Raw genomic sequence first — 27,124 nt, 5'->3', positions numbered from 1 at the left:
CTCCAAAAATAGGAATATAAGAATGTCTATATGGGAAATGATCCTTCTAATCGAAATGCATAAGTATTCAGTCACTGCAATTGCCTAGTACATAAGAGCAAATACTAAATATATAGCTCACTCCACTGAACCAAGAAAGCAATAGAACCAACATAACTCCCCTATAATGCTGAGAGGTAAGACATGAACACTGAAATTGAATGCAATATCTCTTGTAGAAAGAAGAATCAAGATTATCGAGAGTGCAAAAGAAGTACAAACCTATAATAGCACGTGTCATCGACACATCAAGAGGCTAATGTTGGTGAAGGAACACTCACTTGACAAAGGAAGATGACAAATATGGCAAATATGGCCAACATGAAACCCCCCAAGGTACTTTATTTTGTAGTGTGAGTACAACAAAACACAAAGATGTGCAAGATTTCAAAATGCAATTGAGTGACACTTTATCTCAGTGCGTTCGCAAAAATGTTACAAAAGGATGTCAACAAAGATCAAAAGAGACATTAGGCTAATACAAGAGATAATGCAGCCCATGAAAAATCATTTGAAGCAACAAAATCAATTTCTAGACTTGAAACAACCAAGATATCCACCAGAATGCAAAAAACCAAAAAATTGAATGCGATGTGCCTAGAGCAGAATTTAGGAAATAGAATGTCTTAAGATGTCTCTCGGAGTGCAAAATAGAACCTCTGACTTTGACTACACAAATTGGCAACCAAACAACATGAAAGTTCAAATTAATTGCACCATCACGACGGGCTCAGAACTAGCTTTCTGACAATATCTCGTTTTCAAAAAACAGAGTCTAGATGAGGAAGTTATGGCCAAAAAATCACATGTAGGTCATAAAAGCGCTGAAAGGGCAAAGAAAAAGATTCATTGCCTCAGGAAGCATCCCCAAACAGGGCTAGAAATTATCTTGGGATTTGTGCCAAAACACATTAAATTTTGAACCAATACTAGGTAACGATGGTTGCTCTGCATATTAAGCAAGGTTGTACGGGGACGGGGGTACTGAGGGTAATGGCACGTGTACGTGTACGACAATTTTTCATAATAGGGGATGAGGGTACTTGGGTATGTCAAACTTTATTTTTAATTATACTTTTATTTTTATAGAAAATCTAAAATTATGAGTCATGACAATGGTTTTTCAAAACAATAACAGTGATAAATTTTGCAAATGTAATGTATTGTTTTCAGTTTCAGATTTGCTATATGTTTGTACTAATAATATATGATAAATGTTTAGATGCATAACAGAGAAGGCAGACTTTAAACATGAACAAAAAGATCATAAATCATATGATAAAGACATATTGTAAACTATGTTTTCCCGAGTTTCCGGGATGGGGACAGCAGGGTACATCAGGACTGGTTTCCGGGACTTCTGACTTGAACAGTGATAAAGATTATTGTTAATCAATGCTGTATCATAGTTTCAAACTGATTAGGTATTGAATTAAGCTTGATAAACAACAAGCTGATATGCAAACATAAAGCCGGAATTTTTTTTCAGAAATCTTAATCAAGATTTGTAGCTATGATGCTCTCCACCGAGTACCTAGTACTTGGGTACATGGGTACAAGTACTAGGGGCGTGGGCACAAGTACCCATGCAACCTTGATATCGAGGTATTTGAAACCTGTGAGGCTGAGACTGATACCAGTAACCAACACGTTGCTCTAGGACTATTCTTGTAAATCTATCAACACCCAACTAATCATTCCCAGAGGCATGAGAAACCCATAAGGTGTCACAGCCTGCCAATCAATTTGGAAAGCACAAATATCACATGCCAATATGAACTCAAATACAATTAGCCAGGAAGTGTCAAAGAATAGATCACAAGGAAGTGTGGACCGATCAACAGAGTCAATGCATTGTGATAGATATAGAACCAAAATGATGTAACCAATGAAAGATAGTGATTGAAAGTGAACCCATATAACATAAGTCGCTTACAATAAATTGCTCTGTCTCAGTTATGTGTTGCTGGGTCAAGATTAGATTCTCAAAGGCTCCAAGCACATGAAAAGATCACATGCTTGAATAGAAATAACTGGCATATAATGTAGAGGGCCGATCTGTATTGTCTAACATCTCAGATACCGATTCGTGCCCTGTAGCACTGAATGCGGAAGTGGATACGTATGGGTAAGTGGATTTGGGCGGGTGCCCTGTGGGTGCCACCTGGGTGCCCACTCTGATGCCATCCGCAGGCTTCTGTAAAAAACAGTCGCCTAGAAAAGAAAGAAAGACGTTTTTAAATATATATATTTTTTACCTACAGCACTAAAGCACACTTAAAAAATTATTTTCCATACACTTTTAACTCTTTAGGATCATAAACAACCTTGTTTTCCAATCACTTTATCATTGTTAGAGACAGGAAGGACATTGGATGTTCAACTTACGACTGCATCATGTTCACATTCATTAGGATCAGTTGTTGACGGTTGTCAACTAACTTGCAATACTAATCACCATTACTTATAGTAGAATATTCATTATCTCAAGCCCTTATATGCATCCTTGGTAACCAATTGCTGGGAAACAGTGGATGCAGAAGCACAAGATCTTCACCTGACATGATTACCAATCCAGGCAGGTTTGGTTTAATTCTGACCAGTTCTCAATTGTTTAGACTAGCCAGATTTGTTTGATTATATCTTCATCTGGTTTTTCCAATTCCTATATATATATATATATATATGATCTGTTTAATTTTGTATATTTCTTTCATTTCTTTGCATCACATAGCATATATATATATATATATATAGTTTCCAAATGCATCTGTACCCCCCAAAAACAAAAATCCCTGCATCCGCTCCCGGATCCTCATCCAAATTGGTAACTTAATCTAACATAAATATACTAGCTGAAACCATAGGCACATTCTGCTGTGATATATATATAGTTTCCAAACGCATCTGTACCCCCCAAAAACAAAAATCCCTGCATCCACTTCCGGATCCTCATCCAAATCGGTAACTTAGTCTAACATAAATACACCAGCTGAAACCATAGGCACGCTCTGCTGTGATACTATATTACAATTTGCAGAGCAATTGAATTGAATTCCATTGTATTGGAAACATGTATATATACAGTATGATTAGAGATAGCCTGTGCATGTTCCTGCAGTGACAGTTTCCACAAATTACCAACTCAATTCCTCAATACACAGCAAGACAACAACAAATCAAAACAAATGAAACAAACTTTGCATGGGTGGACTATGATGGAGTATGACAACAATTTCATGAGCTGCATGTTAACCTTGCGATTGTTGGGAGTGAGAAATTAGTACTTAGCTAGTTATTAACAAAATTATCCAATCATCACGTAATCTCACTAATAGCACTATTAAATAGAGCTTGGTGAAAATAGATTCAAGATCAAAGTATGACAAAATATCATCCTTTTCAAAAGTTTCTTCCTTGACAAAATTGGCAAAGTGCTCCAAATTAAAAACAAAAGATACGTACTTTCCAACCTAAAGTTTGAGCCTTCTCGAGAAAATTTCTTATATGTTGGGGAACAATCGTGTCCACAATTGTTCTAAGAGGAAGCCTCTTCTTGTGGATCTTTGGAGGTCCACAAATTATTGCCAACATTTTTTTATGTGAAATCAATGTATTTTTGACATCTTTAGTTAAAGAGGAATGGCTTTTAATCCAACATTGAAGATGAGATATACTGGTTTTAAGTCTATCTTTAGTAACTCTTAGTTTTTTTCTACTGCTGAAACAACTTGTTGAAATAGTTATCCCTGTTTAGTGGAAATGTCACATTTTCCTAATTTTTTTTTTTTATCAGTAAAACATTTTCCTAATTTGTTTTAATCACGAGTAGAGAAGGCTCTTTTGTTGTTGAGTCTCTCTGAGGATTTGAATTTTTTTAAAATGTTGATCTGTGATGCTTTTGCATGCATTACAGCCACATCCTATGCAAACATCTAATTGCACATTTAATAGCAATTACAAAGCCTTCTCATAGAATTTTATAGGGTATGATGGAAAATCCCAAACTGCTTTTTAAAATGTACAAAGTAACTTCGATTAAATAATAATAATAATTTTTTAAGTATATCATTTATACATTTCATGTACATATATTCTCAAATTTTTAGTTGTTTTTTATGGCAAAATTAACTAAATGCTATTACTCACCCATCAGAGTTAGGTTCTTTATAGGAACTTGTTTTTCGTTGTTAAAGAATGATTGAAAATTGATGTTTGTTAATGAATTTGAGTGATATAAGCGTAAATGTGTTCAACTCAAAATTTATGTAGTAAAGTTTTCAGAAAACATCATAATTTGACACACTGATAAAAAAAGGGTGTTGTCTGTAAATTTTATATTGTAGCCGATGGGTAGAATTGTATCTAAACGGGTGTGTGACGGTTGAGTCATCCCTTCGGGAAAGTATATGTACACCATCCGGAAGAGACTTTAGCATCATCATTATAATGAGTATAATCATATTGTAAGCATTGAAGTGCATATTGCATATATGAATAAAGTATTTGTTCTGTGTTATATCTTGCTATACTACATGCGATAAGTATCCTTTAACCCCGTATAGTAAACATTTGGCGCCATTGCCAGTCGAACTTGGAACAAAGGAAGTGTTATGAAGATTAATGCCGAATTTGTTCAACAAGGATAGGAATAAGATAAAAGATAAGGATGAAATATGCATAGCACAGGAAGTTTTAATTTTAGCACAACAGGCAGAGTGCATACAGAAGCTTCAACAGATTACAAACGGACACTGAGGGGTGAAGGAGCATAGACGGAGGGAGTGCATTCACCTAGCAAACCGAGGAGTGCCGAGGAATTGCTAGAAGAGACTCGACAACAATTGAATTTGGTGAAAGAGACAAGGGAGGAGTTCCTCAACTTGTATACACCGAGGGTAGAGCATTCAAACAGAAGGGAAGTAACTCGCATGGCTCGAAGTGTTGAAGGAGCACGAGTGTGGAGTGAACTCTTCGTTCCCGATACACCCGACGAACAGATACAAATAGAGAATCGAACAACTTCGCTTGAGGAAGATCTTCTTTTACTAGGTAATGCAGTTGTTGGAAGCAGGGTGGTTGTCCGAAGCAGCATGATTGTGCAAAACAGTGTAGGTGCTTAGAACAATGCGGGTGCTCGGAATAACGCAGGTACACAGAATCAAAAGAAAGTAGCAATGGCAGGACCAAAGGAGAAATTGCCAAAGTTTAATGGTGATGGGACGACAGATCTAGTTTAATGGTGATGGGACGACATATCTGATTAGGCATTGCAAGACATGTAAAACAATATGGACAACTAATGGTGTAATAGACAAGGATGATTGGGTCCAACAGTTTCCAACGACCCTGCGGGGTGTAGCAATTGATTGGTTTACGGATGCCGATCCTCAGAAATTAACTACATGGGTAGACGTTAGGAAGGAGTTCATAGCAGAGTTTTGATTGTTAAGGGACGATAACGAAATTGTAGCAGAAGTATATAGTACAAAGTAGGGAAAGAATGAGATGATCCGTGCCTATGCAAGAAGGCTAAAAGAATTGGTGGGGAAGATGGAGAGCCCACTAGCTGACATATTAAATAAACGATGGTTTGTTGAGGGGCTACGACCGGCTCTGAAGAAGAAAATGAAAATTGTACCTCTAGCATCGTACGCAAATGCGTATAATCGGGCGATGGATCTGGAGAGAACAAAAAACAAGCAAGAAGAAGAAGCACAAATTGTTAGACTTAGATGATTCATTATTTGAAAGTAGTAGCAACGATGAAGAATCAAGCTAGAAGGTTCGAGTGTTGCCGAAGGATATGCTACGGATGATGAAGGAATTTAAAAATTTGAAAAAGAATCCTGACTTGGTGAAGGGGAAATTGTGGTGTACAGACTGTAAGGAGGAAGGCCACACAAAGGGCTCCTCGAAAAACAATTTTGTGATATCTGCCAGATTGCGGGACATTCTATAAAGGAATGCCCGTACAATATGAAGTCAAAGGGACACCAACAAGTGTTACTGATGCAAGAAGTGTCCACCGAAACAAACACACACAACGATGCAACCTCAAGAGGATATCGCAACAATAACCGACATCGAAGGGATGGTAATAATAATAAAAATAATAACAATGGAGGTTGGAGTCAGATACAGTACGACGCGAGTGGACGACCGATGATCCAGTGTCGTGTGTGCAACCTCTGGGAGCACTTCGCCAAAGATTGTACCATGAAGGAGGTGCCGCAACTATTATGTAGATGGTGTGGTTCAGAAGACCACAAAGATTCGAAATGCCCAAAGCAAGGGGTGAATTTGTTAAGCATCGAAACATGTGAGGAGGAAGCTCTAGCCATTATGCGTGAGCAAGCTAAGAAGGCAATGTACCTTGAGGTAGAGGAAGAAAAGAAGAGGGTGCAACAAGCACAAATAGAGTTGGAAAAACAGATGGAAATAGGGAAGTTGCAAGTAAAAGACACGGTCGATACCTCAAAGAGGAACCTTGCTGAACAAAACATGATAAGGCAGGTCATACAAATAGAAGTCCTTATAAAATTAAATGACATTACAATGCCTCAGTTACAGACGATGATTCTAAATATGGCACCACTTCCAAAAGCAACGAAGGAAACAGGAAAGGACGGTAGTGGAACGATTGCAACAAACCCAATGCTTTTGGTACTCACAACGGGAAGGCATTCGACAATAGTTGAGATGGGTATCATGGGAACAATACTTACAGACACAATTGTGGACGGAGGGTCAGGCGTGAACGTGTTACCAGAGGATATATGGAAAAAGTTGGGATAACCTACATAGTGGCCACCTACATTATAGTTACTCATAGCGGATCAACAGGGAATCAAACTGTTGGGAACTTTGATGGCACAACCGGTAACTATTGGAACACAACCATTTTTATTAGATTTTGTGGTCATAAAACTAAAAAGAAAAGGGTATGACACCATCCTTGGATGGGGTTGGTTGGTGCAAGTAAAAGTGAAACATGATTGGAAACGAAATACCCTATCCATGGAACGTGGAGGCCGAAGATTTATAATTGACTTGTACACATAGATGATAGGTGAGGAGGCAACGTCGTTGGATTCCGAAGGCAAAGGTGGAGGGGACAACTGAAGGAAGAAGAGAATGAAACCTGATGAAGAGGGAGTATTGAGACTAGAAGGAGGGTTTAACAATGACAACCTAGACTTGGTTAACAGCCTACTCCATTGGCAGATGGAGGACTACAAGTTCTTTCTGAGCTGTAATATGTTAAGGGTTGACGAAGGTGAGAAAGGAGAGGAAAATGAATGTTCGAAGGAATATAGAGAAGCAAAAGGAAAGGTGGTTACGGCTAAAGTTGAAGGGAAGAACATACCATACGAACCCAACAGAAGGAAAGATTCCACTGTACGGTACACGGTGAATAGACCGCGCAGAAAGAAAATGTTACACTGCACCATGGATTTAGTAGAAAGGTACCGACAACAAGGAAAACACATTGTACGGTTTGAACAGGTTACGAAGAGGAAGGGCTTAATAAAAACTTCAACAGTATGGAGTGAAGGTTCTAAAATCAAGAGTACAGTTATTGACAAGGAGAAGTGGCAGCGGAGGAAATTCATGGTACCAAGTTTAAGGATCGCGATCGAGAACAAACTAGGAGATATCGAAAGTTTGAGGGAGAGATTATATAATTTAAATAAACTTGATGAGCGACGACTGCAAGCACAATAGGCCACAAAGGTTACATAGAACACGCATAAGGCACGACATGACAAGCATTTAAAATTGAGCAAATTTCAACCAGGCCAATTAGTTTTGAAGTATAAGAGGCGCAACTAGATCGGACCAAGTAGATTTAAAATAAAGTGGGTCGGGCCATATAAATCTGCGGAGTGGGCGATAACAAAGCAATAAAATTATGGATGCTCGATGGGAAGGAAGTAGTCGATGTAGTGAATGGGTCGAAGTTGAAAGTCTATCATGAAAGAAATAACGCACCTCTGTGGACGAACAATTGAGAGACAGTATAAAAATAGTAATTATTAATGTATGTATGTAAATGTAAATAATAATAAAGAATGTAAAATTGTATAGAGCAATGATAAAAGAGTGAACTAAAGGCCATACAATGCACCGTACGTTTGGAAGACTTGTCTGCAAGGGATAATAGTATCGTACGGATTCAAAAAATCACATGTACCATTAAATAATGTATAAAGTTGAGCAAATTTTCATTGTACGGCTATAAGAGGAATTATAATAAGTGCAAGCAGGTATTGTACGAACGTGACAATTAGGAAGCCGTACGGCCATACCACCGTATGCAAGGGAAAAGCATTAAGGAAGCACTCAGAATGAACACTGTATAGAAGAAAGAAAATATAAAGGGAGCAACAAACTTAAGGGTCGTACAGATGTACAAAATGCAATAGGGGGATTATATTGGACCGTACGACCTTGTGCGAAGTCAATAGGTAATCACAAGTGATCCACCGTATAGCCAAGCAGAGAGTAGAAATTGTATAGGTGGTACATTGATACACTGTATGACAAGGGAGAGAGAGAGGGGAGGCGACAAGAAGCAAGCCCTATGACATGAGGGAGTAACACAATTACTGTACGGTAGCCCGTACGGCCTGGGAAGAGCATCGTACGACCAGCTATAAAAGACAAACATTGTGGTACAACCATTGTTAAACTAGGTAGATGTGATCGTATAGAATACACTGTGGAGGCAATACATTGTGTAACCATACACCGTACGATATTAACGACGAGGGACCATTGTACAATGCAAACAAAATATCTTACACTAGTTTAGATACAAGAGACGACCACCGTACAGACACATAAGAAGGGTGATAGGGTTTTTTTTTAAATAAAAAAAAGATGATAAATCAAAACAGTTCATAATGAATAACTTATGGTGCTGAAGGGAAAGACATAAACAAGTAGTGAAGAAAACATAAGCGGTTGGTAGAAAGAGTATGGGATCAGAAGAAAATCACAAAAATGGTGTGTTCCATGGGCTTTTGTGTGGGTTTGAGGGTGCTAATTTGGTCTTGGTGTTGCTTTGAGGGTGTTCCCTCGACCCCGCTAGGGGCGTTGCCCCCAGACCCCTAGTCAGTTCAGTTATTAGTCGTGGGAAGTGTGACCAGTTGATGAGACTTAGAGCTGCTGCAGGCATGGAGTGTCTGTCTGCCAGAGGTGGAGAGAGCACTGGAGCAAGCCTTTCGAGAGAGGTGCTACATTTTGAGGCACTCGAAGTAGGTGTTGGATGTGAGGCTGTCTTGGTGAATGCATAGAGAGCTCGGGAGGAGCTGATCATCTAGTTGGAGGCAGTAGAGCGACACTTTGTTGAGCGTACCCAGGCATTGGAAGCAGAGAAGGCGACACGGTGGCTATCAAGGTCAGCTTGGCTAGGGAGACAGTATTGTGTTAGCAGAGGCTACAGATGCAATGCGTTTTTGGAAACTAGTTTGGTGTAGGCACAGGAGGAATGTGAATGTGATGTGAAGGAAAAAGATCTATCTTGTTATAGTTAGTCACAGTTAATGTATTCCAATTTGTTAATCTGTCTCAATAATTTTGTAATTGTTGTTCGGAAATGACTTTACCTTTTGGGGGGGATGATGTTGTCGGTAAATTCTATATTATAACCGATGGGTAGAATTATATCTGAATGGGCACGTGACGGTTGAGTCACCCCTTCAGGAAAGTATATGTACACCATCCGTAAGGGACTTTAGCATCATCATTGTAATGAGCATAATCATATTGTAAGCATTAAAGTGCATATTGTGTATATGAATAAAGTATTTGTTCTGTGTTATATCTTGCTATACTACATGCGATAAGTATCCTTTAACCCCGTATAGTAAACATTTGGCTCCATAAGTATCCTTTTACCTTGTACGGTAAACAAAACGTATGTCCTACTTGACAAATAATATACCTATCTCTTGTATCTATTAATGTTTTTGTATATCAACTGTGTAAGGATGTAGAGTCTTGAATAGATGCATTTTATTTGTATACAGGAGCAACTTCTTGATTAAGATGACTCCGATTTAGCTAGTTGTAGTTGAGCTAAGATCCTAATGGTCTCTTGATCTGAAACCCGATATTTATACTTCTGCATTTAAGCTATCTTTAATATATATAAAAAATTAATATATTCATCTTAAAAATTCATCTACAATTATCGAATTATAACCCCTCTTGAGACACTTATTCAACTCATTTAAAAAAATTTTCAATGGAAGTTTAAACTGCGACCTCGACATTCCATTTTATTTCCAATTGAATACCATCTCTACATCTAGTGATCACCTCCTTTGTTTATATCAATGTCCAATGTTATCTGTGAACTATGTGATTTGAGGAAGAGATTAGTACTTCAAAGTTGGGCACCAATGCATAGGTGAAAAATTGAAAGCAACAAAGACATTATTTAATGAGCTAAACTACTAAGACCAAGTCCAATTTGAAGGCAATATTATGCATGTCCATATTGTTTGCATCATTAATATTAAGTCCTAAGCTATCTTAGTTGGAAATATTTCTTAACTATGTTTGAACATAAGCCATATTCTTTTCAATTTGCATGTAATCTAATTTTCCAACTCTTAAATATGGCAAAACACCACTAATTGCTGTCATCTCATGCTCGTTATGCAAACTGCAAGTAGAAAATAGGTAAACACAAATTATAGTCATTTCAATCTTTTGGGATGGGAAACATAGGGTATTTCAATCTAAGGATGGTAGGAGGATTACTATTGAAATGACTAAACAAATTAAAAGCATTGAATTTGAGTATAATGCATCACATTTGCATTGATAATCCCTTTGCCCCTTTGGTAGTTTTTAAAGGGTTTTTTAACTGATAGACAAATTAAAAGCATTGAATTTGAGTAGAATGCATCACATTTGCATTGATAATTCCCCTCCCCCTTTGGTAGTTTTTAAAGGGTCTTTTAGCATTTTTTTCCTTACCCTTTTTATTTTTAATTATCAAATGAAGCAATTTATTTAGTCTTGAGAAAGGGTACATCTTCTCGAAGTTCCCAAGTTATAATGATGTCAACTAGACACTTGGGGACATGTTGTCATGGAACGCGCAGACTAACATAAATGCAACCAGAGACATTTAATTTGAAATGCATAAGCCTTTATCTAGCTGAAGAGACATTGTATATCAATATCTACATGCAACTTACAAGAATTAAATGATGAAATTAAGACCAATTATTGGGCATAAATCTTACTAGTAACCTATACTTAATCTATTAAATAATCCAAAGAGAATAAATATTGAACAAAGTTGTACAATCTTATTGTGTTGATCCAAGCAATGAATCCAGGAATTGTTTTCAAAATAATTATCTTTCAAAGGGAGAGTGTTGGGAAATGTTTCACCATGAATAAAAAATTTGGCTAATACATTTTATGATCTTGTAATGCCCCCATTTTTAGCAAGTTCCTGCAGTTGGCTTGGTCAGTTCACCATCACAACCCTTGTGAGTTGGCAGTAGGATTTGAGTGTCTCAGTTATGTGGTTATGGGCTTTCCAGCAACCTATGATGTGTTTTGGCTCTATTTGAGGGGACTTACTATTTATAGTAAGTCAAATAGTTGGTTCCAATGAGCGCAGTTGAGTTAGATGAGTTGTGTGATGCTCTAAATTTTTATTTCGGGCTTCTAGTTTGGGCTTCAAGAATCTTGGAGAGAGCGTCTATTTATAGTAAGTCACCTTGTTAGGTTCATTTGTCGTCTTTCATCATCAGGATCACTTTGGTGTTGTTAGATTTCGATTCTAATGCTTCTTCAATTGTTTTCATAAGAGGAGTGAATTATTATTATTATTCATCTAAATACGTTGAGGTTGCTATTTTGTTGGTGTTGTTGGTTGGTCACCTTAGTATCATAGCTCGTTGGAATCGAGACAAAAAGTTTTAAATCGCGGGAACAAGAAACAGTGGACTTGTGTGTCAAAATATTAAGTTATGGTGGAAAAAGTCATTTTTGGAGCCAAAAATAATTAATAAATTATATTAATGGCACTTTATTATATTTTAATGTGGTGTGAGTGGAGTTCTTTTGGGAAATTGGTGCCATTTGGAGATTATAAATATGGGGACATTTGATAAGAAAAACATCCAATTATTTGATTATCTTATTTGCTGTTGTTGTCTTTGTGACATTTTTGAGTCTGGACTTTGTGCCCTTGTTGAAGTATAAGGGTTTAGATCGCTTGGTAATTCACAGCTGAAGTATTGTGAATTATTCTCTGAGGATTAATCTTGCAAATTTGGCTGAGGTAAACAATTTGCCATTTCTCCTACTGTCATTTACTGTGTCTAAGGAGGTCCATATTGCTGGAGATTATTGTGTGGGTTTGTCTGGAGAATTTATTGAAATCTGATATCAACCTGCAACTGCATTAGAGGGGTTCGATCTGGACATTTATTGCTACCATCTTCATTTGGGAGATTAAATTTAGTTGCAATACTCAGGTCTGAAAACATCATTTTGAAATCCAGCAATCACTCCTCAAGCTTGTATTCATTCCAGGGCTGCCATTTGCTGAATTGGGAGCTAGCGTTAATTTCCAGAAGTGCCGCATTTCATGTGCAGGCAAGGCACATTCATAGCTCAGCCTGCGATCAGTATTCCTGCCCATGCATTGGGAGTTTGCTATTTTCTAGGAGCTCAGCAATCAGTTGAGGAGCTGCAATATTTATCTGGAAGCCTGCGTTAATAACTAAGGGCTGCAAATTAGTTACAGGTGTGTGCACTTGGGAATTTAATTCTGTAAATTGGTATTAGTGTTGGCAATCAAGCTGGAAATATACTACAAATAGCGTTGTAGGCATACAAACAGGCACAATCATCTATATTGGGGCACTATTGTACAATCATCATTTTTGGGGCAGATAGCAGGTTCATCTGAAATCATATTTGAAATTGGAAAACTATTCTTTTAATAGTTGTAATGGTCATTTCGAAATTATGAAGTAAACGTATTACTGTTGTGAATTCTTGGCATTGAGTTTCAGTAATTTTATATGAATGCATTTAGATATGTTTTATATCATAAAACCATAAAAGCAAATGTATTCCAAAACCATAATAGAAGCCTTCGTTGTATGGGTGTCAAGTATCAAGTGCCAAATTTCTGAATTGCGGAAAAATTAGAGTTGTTAAAGTTATAATCTGAGCAGGGCCATTACAGCGGTATTAGAGCTTGCTTGCAAAGTGTTTGGCAAAATGTCAAACAACTGAATTATAAAAGAATTTGGTGTTCGTCGAAGTTATAACCAGTTGGGGTTATTACAGATCTTTTACATCTCACTAACCTCACTAGTTTTTTAGATGTGTTTTCCCTCAACTTGATTTTTGTTGCCTTTTGCTTGAGTGAATGAGCTAACATCTTATAAGTTCCACACATAATGTCCTATTAATTTAACTCGTAATTGTATTTAATCTAATCTTAGTGTTAAGTTTTTTCACATTAGGAGAGAAGCACGTGCCTTGGAGATGGGCTTGCTTAAAGGGGAAGTGATTGATACATGCAAACAAAAAGAACTTTCTGTTTACACCATCTCTCATGAAATGCCAATATTGCAATCTTTGGAATCATAAGAAGGTTGATATTTTTGAAAACACCCCTTCTATATGGAAATGATAGGAAATTTAGAATTTTTACGGTTCGTAACTTTGGAAATTGTTTTTGAAATGATGTGTGAATTTTAGAACTGTCGACATCTTGGATCATGTGACGCATTGGCAACACAAGAGTTTTAGAATGAGCATTGGTAAGGCCAATTGGCATCACCAAAAAGTCTTAATGACATAAATGTTGTCTTGGGAATATTTTCTTGACGAATTTGAATTTGATTATTAGTTTATTTAAGATCAAGTTTTACAAGCAATAGAGCTCTCCGTTTAGTGCATTCAGTAAGTTATCAATGATTGGAATAGATTTTTTTTTGAGAGTTTACATCTTCAGCTCTTTGTAATTTGGATGTATCCTCCTATTGCCATCTTTCTTGCATACCTTTACCAAATGAGACAAGTTAGCAGATTGATTTTTTCTGACAATTCTTGCCTTTAGCTTCACTTGAATTATGTTCCCAGTGACAAAGTTAGGTGATTGTTTGTCATATGTTACTAGAATGGCATGATCATTATCTCGTTTAAGAGGATACCTTTTTGTATCTTTCAAAAATCAATTGGTATAGTACCTCATGAGTGATATGCTTCTAGTGAAAAAATTGGTTCACAAGCCCATATGTCTTCTTTTTATGCATCTTTTGTATTTGGTGAGAGCTTACCATCCATGGCCACTTAACATTTAACCCTCTCAAATCTAATGCCCTTCCCTTTGAATGAATGTTGAGAAATAGATTTTGAAAGTTATTCTCGATTGTCCCCTATGTAGTAAGTCAACTATATTTCTAAAATAACATTTCTTGTGTTTGAGGTTATAGGAAACATTGAGAAATCAAGCCGTTGAACCCCTCAGATAATATAATGCTATGGCATATCCGTAGAGAACTCATACACTTGTATACTGACAAGACCTAAAATTCTTGACTTGGATATATAAAACAATTTAGACGAGCAACTAATTTTTTGTTGATGAAATTGAAAGTACTTCTTTAGTCTATCAACACTATACTCTTTTTTTAAAGAAATTCACTAGAGGGTCACTATATAATTCTCGATAGCCCATTACAATAAATGGTTCTATTGGTACCCCTTATTCCACTTCTATCTCATTGTCACCCTTTAATTATTGATTCTTCCATCATTTCTTTGTCACTTCAACTTTAGTGTAGAACAATTTCTTTTTATAGTGTATTGATGTCCTCAACCTAAGTCACAGGGTTCATCAAATGTTCAACTTAAAGTTCAAAATTTGGCAAACCCATAAAAAATGAAAAACATTCACTTAAATTTGGAATGAAATTCGTCCATCAGTTTTTGTTTTTGTCATTTCTCAAGAAACATATTTCAGTCCACCATTTTTATGGTTTTTGATTTCTGGTGCTGTAATTTGTCGTCTATTTGAGAGAGACTCTCCACTCGGTAATGAGAATTTTTGCATGCCACAGCGATGCTACAACGACAATGACCAATCTTCTACATGGACAATGATCAATCTTTTGTGTCAGAGGAAACAATGATCTCCCAGCGGCAGTGACAATTACCTTGTGGACATTCCAAACATTTTCGTTCTCTTTTTAGGTTTTAAATAGTTATAACTTCTTTTATAAACTATAATGTATGTAATTTATATAACAATTCGATAAACTTAATTATAAAGTATAATTAATGTAATTTATATTTCTTTATTAATAGTAAAACATTTTTATATATGTTTTTTTAAAAGAGAAACTTTAATGTTTTATGTATGTTTTATTTACAAAATATTAATAGTTTGTGTGTTTATCTATTATTTATTTATTTATTACATTATACACACACACACACACTCACATATAGATATATATATTTATTTGAGAAGCTATATAAGGCGAATTTTATGTTGAATTTTTCCAATTTTTTGGACCTTGTCGAACTTCATCCAAATTTCATGGTTGTTGAATTCGAACTCGGACCTTGTGACTTAGTACTCAACTATAATTGTTATCATAGTTAAAACATAACCCTTGTGCGTTCTTCTCATGAATTTGTGGTGGAGTTAGCAGGTTAAGTGACTCTGAAAGGGTCCTTATTTATTTTCACAAGAACTTAAATCTTCTATAGCCTATAAAAGTTTTCCTCTTTTAGCCTTGCGATAATCGTTGCTTGGGAACAATAAATTTAGATGGAACACGAGTACCTCATATTTGATTTGGTCGTTTGAATCCTTGAGGAATGTTTCCTTATTCTTCACCTGTAAAGACAAGGTTTGGAATCAATAATATAATCCTTGACCATACCTATTTGATTTATTCTGAGAAGCTGGCTGAAGTAATTATCCGTTAGATTGTCATCATAATGTGTAGTGAGTTCCTCTAGGAAAACAATCCATGTCACAAGCATCCTATCTTTTTCTTGTATTTGCGTAGGTAGTTATATCAAATGGAATTATCGTGATTCAACCATAAGGCCACCATTGCAAGATTTTGTTAACAAGGAACACTACGAAGATCAAATAATTGCTCCATTTTACAGAGCCAGTTGGTTGGATAATTGCCATCAAACTTTTGCATATCCATTTCGATGTGAAATGCCTAGCCATATTATTATTTGGGTCAAAGCAGTGCCTTGAGATTTGAGTCAAACCCAAATTTGTCATCTTTTAGAAGCATTATTGATGCAGTGTAGGGCAGGAGAATCCCCAAAGGAGATGTCCTAGGCCCTAGCTATATAACTACACAATGATAACACAACAACAAGAAGCAACAATGCAAGATCTGATACCAAATACAATAATTTATTTATAAAAGTAACTATTACATGCAATGTGTTGGGTTGTAAGGCTTTCCCGGTTACAACCAAATACAAAGCAATTACAATAACAGTTCTACAAGATCCCTCAAGATCCAATCCAAACCTATCCCAGCTAGCCCAGATCTGTAACATAACAGTAATCTGGAAGAAACCACCAAGGAAATCTAAACTTGTGCTCGCAAGTCTACCAAGCAATCTCCTTGTTTTCCAGCTGCAAGCCTAGCCCTGCTCCAACTTTATCCAAGATCCAAGTGTCAACTGCCTCACATTCGGCGCTCTGTTCACACACTTGCATCTCCATCATAATCCTGCTGTAAATTGCCTCACATTCTACTCTTTGTCTACAAACTCAAGAAAAACTCGCTCTTCAGTTACTCTTCACACTCACTCCTCTATCGAATGAATGAATCGCTCCATCATTGAATGAATAGAAGACTCCACAAAACCCCTACTTATACCCAACTAAGTCACAAGTCGGCCAAGAATGCCAAAAACTAACATTAAATACGTGAAGAGTCACAAGTCGGCCTCCAACAAAAATTAGCTGTCCAAAAATTGATACTTGAGAAAAATTGTGATGTCTCCTAGCTTCGATTGAATTAGAACTCATGCGTCGAACCAAAGGTAGAACTTTAGGTCCTCTACAACCCCTTAAAGGCGTAAAGGTTGATTTACCAAGGATAAGTGCACATCCATCCCGAAAGTCAAGCACAGAAAATTGTTGTGCAAAACTGCCAAAAAATCGATACTCCAGGAGAATTGCCATATCTTTCAACTTATAAAGAACTAGAACTTGCGCCTTTGACACAAGGTAGTACTCTAGGCCCTCTTCAATCCTTGAAAAGCGCATCCGATCATTCATTGCGCAAAATTAGTTACACACCCTGCAATAGGCACCTAGAAACCAAAAAACACAGTTCCAGCAGCAAGGTAAAAACAGCTCAAACTTCAACTTAATCCATCCAATCTCTATGCAATCATGAGGAAAGGTTCCCCAATGTGTTTCCAACACATCCCTAACCATGAAAATAATAACTCCACCAAAATCCAAGCTTGATGCTCCTGCATCAGACTCCCTAGGTAAATAGAAAAGTATGTCCCATACTTTGATACCCAAAGGAAGATTTGCAACCATATTCATCTTTACCAAAGGCTTCCACATCATCAAAGTCAATAGAAAAAATCTTAAAATCCACCATCTATACTTCATCCATTGAAACATTAGAATCAAATACATATCAGCAACCCAATCAGTATGCTCACACCCAAGAACAAACTGAATATAAGGCTTTATCAGCAAACCCTCGTCCACATCAACAACTAGTGAATCCACACCAGCAGCAACAAACTGCACATTAGCAACAATATGTAACTCCTTAGCAACATATGCCAAACTCTCAACACCAGCGACCTCATTGCTCACAACAAGATGCTCTGCAATACACAACTCATCACCAATGGCAACCGGATCATCCATGACCAAGTGCTCTGCAATTTCCATGTCAGATCCAATCGACTGATCATGAAAATCAATGTCTATCCTAGCATCAACAAGGTTAGGAATAACTTCAACAACAACCTCCAGCTGCTCTACAAGTTTTGTACTAGACTTCACAAATTGATCAACAAAACCAACCTCTTCCACCTCGACCTTGTTATGCCATCTTCTCTCACAAACAATTCTCTTAACCGACCAAACAACTCTTTTTCTTATCGGTAAACTCCAGCTCTACAAACATCTACAAAATGCCTTCCTCATCCTGTCCTTATCTCGATCAGCCAAACTAGTTTCAAACTAAGCAACCACCTTCTTAGTTCGATCAACCAAACTAGCTTCAACTCGAGAAGACATCTTAGAAAACCTCCTTTCCAGCACATCACAGAGATTTGCAATCATCTCAGAGTCCAATCCTCTTAGAGCCATCTCCCAAGATCTTTGCAAACCCTCTGTAACAAATCCTTCCCACGCTCCTTGTGAAGACCTCGAGTTGTTTGCAAGTTAGATTGCAACCTGCCACCTTGCATGAACAATCAAGAACCACATCACAAGTCCAAGACCACGGGTCTGCAATCCACAAACTCTCTACTATCATGCCTCAACAAGATCAGTCTTCCATCTTCGCATCTATCGATCCATCTGCAAGCCCTTTGCAATTACAAGTCAGAATCATGATCTGCCACCTCACAACCAAGAGATCTAGGACTCCAGAAAGAAAATCCACAACTAGATTCAAGATCTTCTTAGATCTACTTCTCTAACCCAAGTCCTGGTGCAAACTGCCACAACTTAGGCGATTTGTCTACACACTCAGGAACAACCTTCGCTTTGATACCACCTGACATAGTGCCGGACAGGAGAATCCCCAAAGGAGATGTCCTAGCCCCCAACTATATAACCACATAGTGGAAACACAACAGCAAGAAGCAAGAATGCAAGATTTGATACCAAATTACAATAATTTATTCATAAAAGTAACTGTTACATGCAATGTGTCGGGCTATAAGGCCTTCCTGGTTACAGCCAAATACAAAGCAATTACAATAACAGTTCTACAAGATCCCTCAAGATCCAATCCAAACCTATTCCAGCTAGCCCAGATTTGTAACATAACAATAGTCTGGAAGAAATCACCAAGGAAATCTAAACTTGTGCTCACAAGCCCACCAAGCAATCTCTTTGTTTTCCAGCGGTAGCCCTACCTTTGCTCCAACTTTATCCAAGATCCAAGTGTAAATTGCCTCACATTCAGCACTCTATGCACACACTCACATCTCCATCATAATCGTGTTGTAAACTACCTCACATTCAGTGCTCTGTCCACAGACTCAGGAAAAACTCGCTCTTCAGCTACTCTCCACACTCACTTGTCTTTCGAATGAATGAATCGCTCCATCATTGAATGAATAAAAGACTCCACAAGACCCCTACTTATACCCAACTAAGTCACAAGTCGGCCCAAAATGCCAAAAACTAACATTAAATACTTGAAGAGCCACAAGTCGGCCTTCAACAAAAATAAACTGTCCAAAAATCGATGCTCAAGCATAATCGCGATATCTCCTAGCTCCGATTGTATTAGAACTCGTGCTTCGAACCAAAGTAGAACTTTAGGTCCTTTACAATCCCTTAAAGGCGCAAAAGCTGATTCACCAAGGATAAGTGCGCATCCTTCCCGAAAGTCAAGCATAGAAAACTGTTGCGCAAAACTGCCAGAAATCAATGCTCCAGGAGAATTGCCATATCTCCCAACTTATAAAGAATTAGAACTTGCGCCTTTGACACAAGGCAGTACTCTAGGCCCTTTCCAATCCCTGAAAAGCACATCCTCTCATTCATTGCGCAAAATTAGTTACACAGCGTGCAACAGGCACCTAGAAACCAGAAAACGTAGTTTCAGCAGCAAGGTAAGAATAGCTCAAACTTCAACTCAATCCATCCAATCTCTATGCAATCATGAGGAAAGGTTCCCCAATGTGTCTCCAACACATCCCTAACCATGAAAAGCATAACTCCACCAAAATCCAAGCTTGATGCTCCTGCTTCAATTATCTTCTTCCCTAGATTCTATATCACTTGTGAGGGACTCGTATTCTCTTTGTGAATGCATTAATCTCTACCTGTGTTTTTTGTTCTGTTTGGGATCTTGTACTAGGGTTGGGTTCGTTTTTACAAAAAATCTATAGACCCCATCTTTTTCCAATACAAATTCTCATTACTATACACAATTTATGTATTATATCAAAATAAGTATACCATTTTTTTATAATGTATTATTAATTAAAAAATATATAATTTTATACATATATATAAGTATTATATGAGAAATATTAAAATTTAAATGTAATTGAAAACTTGAATTCAATTTTGAAAATGTTGAACTCAACAACTTTTTGATATTGGCCCATAGACTGGGTACTGGAAGTAGGCCTGGGGTAAAGGAGGTGGAACCTTGACTTAACAAATGCAGGGGTTTTGCCCTGAGCTGTTACTTGAGCCATAAGTAGCAGAAGCAATTGTACACAGTTGCAAATGGAATATGATGGTACCCTCACAAGAAAGCAAGCACACATGGCATCAGGTTGTCACTCACCAATTTCAAATGCAACAATTTAATTAGCATTTGGTTGGTTTCTCACCATTAGTGGAATATTTCTCATACATGAAATGCTACCCTAACTCATAAAGGGGTGAGACACTGAATTTAAATAAAATCGAACTGGAATCTGAATCTGTATGAATCAGATCGAGGCATTTTGAGTTTTTGAGGTTGATTGTGGACAGTTTCTGGTGATGGGACACTATACTATGCCATGGAAGCAGGTTTTATAGAAGGCAACTCATACTGCTATGAATACTGTTCGCAAAATTTTTCAAGAAGATTGGTATGCTTCCTTATATACAGTTATATTAGAACTGCTATTTTAGTTACAGATGCTTGTTTGTAGTTGCATGATGTGGCTATATGCTACTTGATTCAATTCTTCATGACATCTTTTTCGAAAGCTTCTTGGAAATAGTAATAATAATAAGATATGTTTTTATGTGCCTTTAGACTACAATTCTATACAATTATCCCTTGCCTGTCATATGTTATTTACTTTCCCATGATTTGATGAAGGGTTACAGTACTTTCACGTAAGGTATGCTTTCAATCAGAAGCTTAGACTCCTCTTGACACGTGTTGGTTCTGATCTTGAATATAAACAATAACAAACAGGAAATATATTGGGTATATTTACTGTTTCTTTTGTAATGAATTCCTTGTCATAACATTTGTTTGTTGTCCTGAATTGGCTTTGGCTTGAGGCATGTGATAACTTTTGTTTGGCATATTGGTTTGCTGTGTTGAGATTTTCTGTGTTTTTGTTTTTTAATTATATTCCTTGCATTGTTTTAGAAGAATACCAATGTGTTGAACTTTGAAATGTCTTTTTTTTCTTATATTGGTACAACTTACTTCAGTTTGATCTGGGAGGGTTAGAAAGAAAAGCTAGTTTAGTTATGTAACAATTGATGAAATGTAATTTTATATTCATATAATTTTCTCATGCCATGTAATGATTTATATTATAAAATACATGTTTACTTTTATGGTAAATCTTTATCATTCCTTTTGCATATTGGTTTATCATTCCTTTTGCATATTGGTTTTGTAGGGAACGTACAGTACTCAGATTTTTTCTTTGGCAGTACTTCTTTCAAGCATGTTTGTATACAATCAGGTACGCCATTTTTGAAGCTATTTTCATTCATTCCACTTGTAAAATCACTAATAGTGGCATTTAAGGTATTAAGAATCTCTGTATCTGGATTTTCAATGGAACAGTGGACAATCAAGCACGCCATTTGTAAAACTATTTGCGTACATTTTACTTGAAAGATCACACTTTCTTTCTGTCTGAATATCTAATAGGTTAATAGTGGCATTTAACCTAAGAAGAGTTTCTGTATTTTGATTTTGGATGTACCATTTCTATATACCACATTCCAAAATTCTTGTTGGAGTTGAGCTTGATGTTCGAGCTCTTCTCATGTTTCTAGGAGGCTCTCTTAGTGATCTTTAATTTTTTATTGAATAGTATTTTAAAAAAGGTTTAAATTTTTTATTGATTCTTTTATCTGATATCAGATGGGAGGAATTGACGAAGCTGCTCTCGACCGTCTATCTCTGGTTACAGAAATGACAAAACATATTCGAGTAAGAGCATCACAGGGCCGCACCACAGTGGCAGATATCGGACAATTTTCTCCTGTCTTTGTCTGGCTTCTGCGTGTAAGTGTTGTTTCTTTTAGAATCTTATGCAAAGCTACTTTTAGATGCTGGCAAAATTTGAAAGGCATGAAATTAAAAAAATTGATTAGTGCAATCAATACTTTGCATTTTAAGTTCCCAGTATGGTATGCAATTATCCTGGATGTGTTTTTACCATCATGTAATTCGTTACATTTTCCTGCATGAAGAATCTGATGCTCAAACCAAGGTCAAAATCCATAAAAAATGGTTTGAGCATTACTCTATGGTTTTATCATTTTCATTCACATGGTTTCTTTGTATCTGCTATCTTCAAGTTTTGAGGTGGATGGTCCTTGTGGCTGTTATATTAGTTTTTCTTACTTGCCAATCTTCATCTTTTTACTTTCCACATTAATTTACCATTGCAAGTTGTGTTTTTTTATTCTAGTTGGGTCATATTTAAATGTCAATCACAGTTCTTGATAAAGTATGGCTACAGGATTTTTATTTGAACCTGGCAGAAGATGGGCGGATGATCACCCCACGGGAGTATTTAGAATTAGCCTTGAAACCAATGCATGGTTCTGCAAAAGATATTGCTGCAAAGAATGAGGTATGTGTTAAGATTTATTTGGTACAGTACTAAAGTAAAATTGACTAGCTCCTAAAGTACTGTCTGCTTTTTTCCTTTGTTCCATGGAGTTATCAGGATGGGGATGGCAAACATTATTATAGTACAGAGGTGACACAAGGCCTTTTTGAGGGGATAGCAATGTGGAAAAGGGATTTTTTTAAATACAGGAAATCTCAGTTATTCCTATATAAAGCATTTATTACATTATACCAACATGCTACAGAACATTGGAGCTGAATCAAGAACTCACATGAGAGTTGAGACACAACTTAATAAAATTTCATTGCTTTCATTGTCGTTGTGCATGTATATTATATAACAGTTTCAAATTAACTGAAAAATGACTAATCCATAGTAAATCTGTTAGTTTCCTTTATCTTCATCTGCAGTTGCTGCTTGAGAATGAGAGGGTGAGCATGAAACACTTCCAATACGTAGAGTCTAACTCATCCAATTTGACAAGATTAACTGATATATAACATCCATCTGACAGGATCTAACTAAATTGCCCTTTTATTGATTAAAAGGGCAATGCATTCAACATAATGCATTTATTTGCATATATACAGGGGATATGGCATCTGAATTTTCTTATAATGAATAATGTTGTATGCTAGATCCGTGAGTCAATTCGAGCCCTGTTTCCTGATCGTGAGTGCTTCACTCTTGTACGACCATTAAATAATGAGAAGGATCTCCAGCGACTTGATCAGATTCCGGTAAGACAATATTTTCTGAGTCTAGATTTTATTGTCTTTGGATAATTGTGTTGCAATTAGATTCTTTTATATTATGAGAGTGATAATGTAGCAATAGTTATTTCAAAGTATTGGTAATTAACCTATGCCTTTTTCCCATAGCTGGACAAACTGCGCCCAGAATTCCGAGCTGGTCTTGATGCATTGACAAAGTTTGTATTGGAAAGAACGAGGCCAAAGCAGGTTGGATCAACAATCATGACCGGTCCATTACTTGCAGGGCTCACACAGTCGTTCTTGGATGCAATTAATGCAGGGGCTGTGCCAACAATTGCAACATCATGGCAGGTGAATGCAACGTGTCATCTTTCATTAATTAACTTTTCTACTGATGTTCATTTCTGGTTTCTATTGCTGTTTCGTGTTCCCTAAAATTGTTGTGAGACTATTCATGACTTTTGAATTGCAAAAAAAGGTTTTTACAAGACCTTATAGTAGCACATGGTACATATCATACTATCATAATGATTATTTTAGGATCAAATTAATGCTAATCTTTACTGTTTTGCTATGGATTGCATGGTTGTGGTGGCTTTATTTGTTAATTTCTGACACAATAGTTTTGTTTATCATAATCTCAAATTACCCAATTACTTGAGCACATTTAATTACTTTGGCAAGAAAAATATACAACTGATGTTAATAATGGCTCTAGTATGCTTATTTTTAAAGATGCATATTTTCTAATTCTCAAAGTTTAATTTGCTTCTGGCTCTTGGCCGTATAACAAGTGCGCCAAATCATTGTCCTTGATACAACAATCACAATCTGGTTTGGATTTTTGAGCTACTTGCATTGCTTAAATATCTGCAAGATTGAGAATCACAGATTGTGGGCCGTTGTGTCATTATTATCCATAAAATACACGAATCACTACCCATTGTACAATGTTAACACTTTTTGTTTATTGATTTAGAGTGTGAAGGAAGGTGAATGTAGGTGAGCTTATGGGTTTGCTATTGAAGTCTATGCAGGGCTATTAATCTGCAAGATTGAGAGTCAGTTTATAAGCTATTGTCATTATTCTTTACAAAATACATGAATCACTACTCATCATACAATTCAAACACTTTTTGTTATTGATAATAGAGTGTAGAGGAAGCTGAATGTCGGCGAGCTTATGAGTGTGCTATTGAAGCTTACATGGGCTCCTTTGATCAATCAAAACCACCTGAAGAGGTAGTTTATTCTCTAATAAAGTTTGTAAATTTAAATGTTGTTTGTTCCAGGGTATTTGTGTGTATCAGGTCCATAACCTTGGATTGTGTTTATAACATTGAATTTGACTCTTTCCAGGCAGCTCTGCAAGAATCATATGAGGGTGCATTGCAAAAGGCTTTAGCTGCCTTTAACAGAAGTGCAGTGGGAGCAGGTGCTGCAAGACAGAAATACGAGAAGATGGTCCAGACTACCTTGAAGAAGCAATTTGAGGTAAAAACCAAAATAATTTGTCAATGTTTTGGTTTCTAAATATGCTTAGCCTGTAACATTGAGGGTCATACTCCAAGGAACTTCTATTTGTGTATGTTATTTGTATACTAGGTTCAATAAAGCATTTATTTTATGGCCTTAAATTTTAACATACAAGTAAATTTATAGTTTGATTCCTACATTATTTGAAATAAGTAACATGGCCTTGCATAAGTTGGGCTGTGATGTTTATGTCTGTTCATAATTGTCAAGGAAAACTTATAATTCTGGCCTTCTAGGTAGGTGTATTACGTACTACTAGACTACTAGTCCTCCTTAAGAAATAGTGATAGCAATAGTGAGCAGGCAACAACAATTTCAGAGTCAATAAACTTGGTATTCTTAAAGAGGAGAATGGGTACATAATATGGGGCTACGCAATTTTCCCAATGTATGCAGATGTGTGTTTAGCTCCTTTATGTTGAACTTTAATGGGTATTTGTCAGGTTATAAGTGGCATAACCAATTTTTTTTTGTCTATCCCATACATCTCTTTAACTTGGTTGATTTGAATGTGGCAGATGCAGATATTTAGAGTTACATTGAGTTACTACTGAAATATTGAGTATTTTTGTAGGATTTTAAGCGGAATGCATTCAGGGATTCTGAACTGAAATGCACAAGTATTATTCAATTGATGGACAAAAAACTACGTGCTGCTTGCTATGCCCGTGATGCAAAGCTTGATCAAGTTCTAAAGGTAGTCTTATCTTTTGTTAAACTATTGTTTGCATTAATGTTATTTATTCAAGCTCATGTAAATTGTACAATGATCATGTTATCAGACAGCTTTAAAATTTATTCTGTAATTGTACCCACCTTGACTCTTATCAATTTCTTCATGTAACTACGTGATTATGAATGTGCCAACCATTATATTTGCTTGCTTAATGACAGAAAATATTTCCATGGTCTGTTTTCAGGTTCTAAATGACCTTGTGTCAGAGTATGAATCATCAGCTTCTGGTCCACAAAAGTGGTGGAAACTTGCTAACTTCTTAGAGCAAAGGTGAGAACCTAGTTCCTCAGTAAATTCTGCCCTTGTTCTAATAATGTTTCCATTTAGAAACCTGAAAAATTTCATTTTATTTAATATTTAATGATCTGATGAAAATGTAATTTCTTCATGATTTTCCAGTTTAGAAGGGCCTCTATTTGACCTAACTAAAAGACTCAGTGATCAGAATTCAACTGAAAGATCTGGGCTCCAGTTGAAATGCCGTTCACTTGAAGATAAATTAGCATTGATTGGAAAGCAGCTGGAGGTTAGCCAGAAGCATGGAAATGATTACTTAAAAAGATATGAGGATGCTATTTCAGACAAAAAAAAGATTTCAGATGAATATGCAACTAGAATAGCTAATATTCAGAGCAGGTATAGCTCATTAGAAGAGAGATACACAAATGTGTCTGAAGTTCTGGAATCTGCTAGGAAAGAAGGCTCTGAGTGGAAAAAGAAGTATGAACAAATAATATCAAAGCAAAAAATTGAAGAAGAGCAGATTGTTTCAGAAATTGCCTCTTTAAAAAGTAGGTATAGTTCTGCAGAAGCAAGGCTTAGTGCTGCTCGTGAACAAGTTGAATCGGCAAGGGAAGAGGCATCTGAGTGGAAACGGAAACATGAACTTGCTGTTAAGGAAGCTCAAACATCATTGGAGAAAGCTACAGCACAACAACAACGTTCTAGCAAGCAAGCACAGCAGAGAGAGGATTCTTTGAGGACAGAATTTGCTGCCACTATAGCACAGAAGGTAAGGCATATTAATACCATTAGAAAAGCTATTAGTAATGCAATATATGATAAAGGCCAATACATTATATAATATGATTTCTTAGTGTTTTAATGTAAATGGAACACTCATTTCACAAAATTATTATTTTTGAACTATATATGGTAATTTTTCCTTTTTTGTGTTTTTTAGGAGAATGAAGTAAAAGATTCTTTGGCAAGGCTTGAGAATGCCGAGCATCGCCTAGCAGGATATAACCTACAATTGAAGGTATATTTAATTTTGTTGCCAGTC

General features: G+C 36.5%; 1 protein-coding gene across 1 annotated transcript in view; it reads left to right on the top strand.

The window, feature by feature from the left end:
* The window catches only part of LOC149565673 (Guanylate-binding family protein), a 43,817-nt gene that overhangs the window by 15,342 nt on the left and 1,351 nt on the right, over window positions 1–27,124 (top strand). Inside the window, exons 3-13 of the mRNA XM_089819164.1 lie at window positions 21,661–21,726; window positions 22,134–22,277; window positions 22,738–22,851; window positions 23,490–23,591; window positions 23,733–23,918; window positions 24,720–24,809; window positions 24,927–25,061; window positions 25,678–25,800; window positions 26,024–26,109; window positions 26,239–26,851; window positions 27,023–27,100. Of these exons, the coding sequence (XP_089675290.1) occupies window positions 21,661–21,726; window positions 22,134–22,277; window positions 22,738–22,851; window positions 23,490–23,591; window positions 23,733–23,918; window positions 24,720–24,809; window positions 24,927–25,061; window positions 25,678–25,800; window positions 26,024–26,109; window positions 26,239–26,851; window positions 27,023–27,100 (1,737 nt within the window). The remainder of the gene's footprint in view (window positions 1–21,660; window positions 21,727–22,133; window positions 22,278–22,737; window positions 22,852–23,489; window positions 23,592–23,732; window positions 23,919–24,719; window positions 24,810–24,926; window positions 25,062–25,677; window positions 25,801–26,023; window positions 26,110–26,238; window positions 26,852–27,022; window positions 27,101–27,124) is intronic.

The sequence above is a fragment of the Cupressus sempervirens genome, chromosome 3 (genome assembly GCF_028749045.1).
Source record: "Cupressus sempervirens isolate cs-2001-9-10 chromosome 3, ASM2874904v1, whole genome shotgun sequence".
NCBI classification, from domain to species: domain Eukaryota; kingdom Viridiplantae; phylum Streptophyta; class Pinopsida; order Cupressales; family Cupressaceae; genus Cupressus; species Cupressus sempervirens.
Note: the sequence above shows the minus strand (reverse complement) of the source record. Positions and strands in the feature narration are given on the sequence as shown.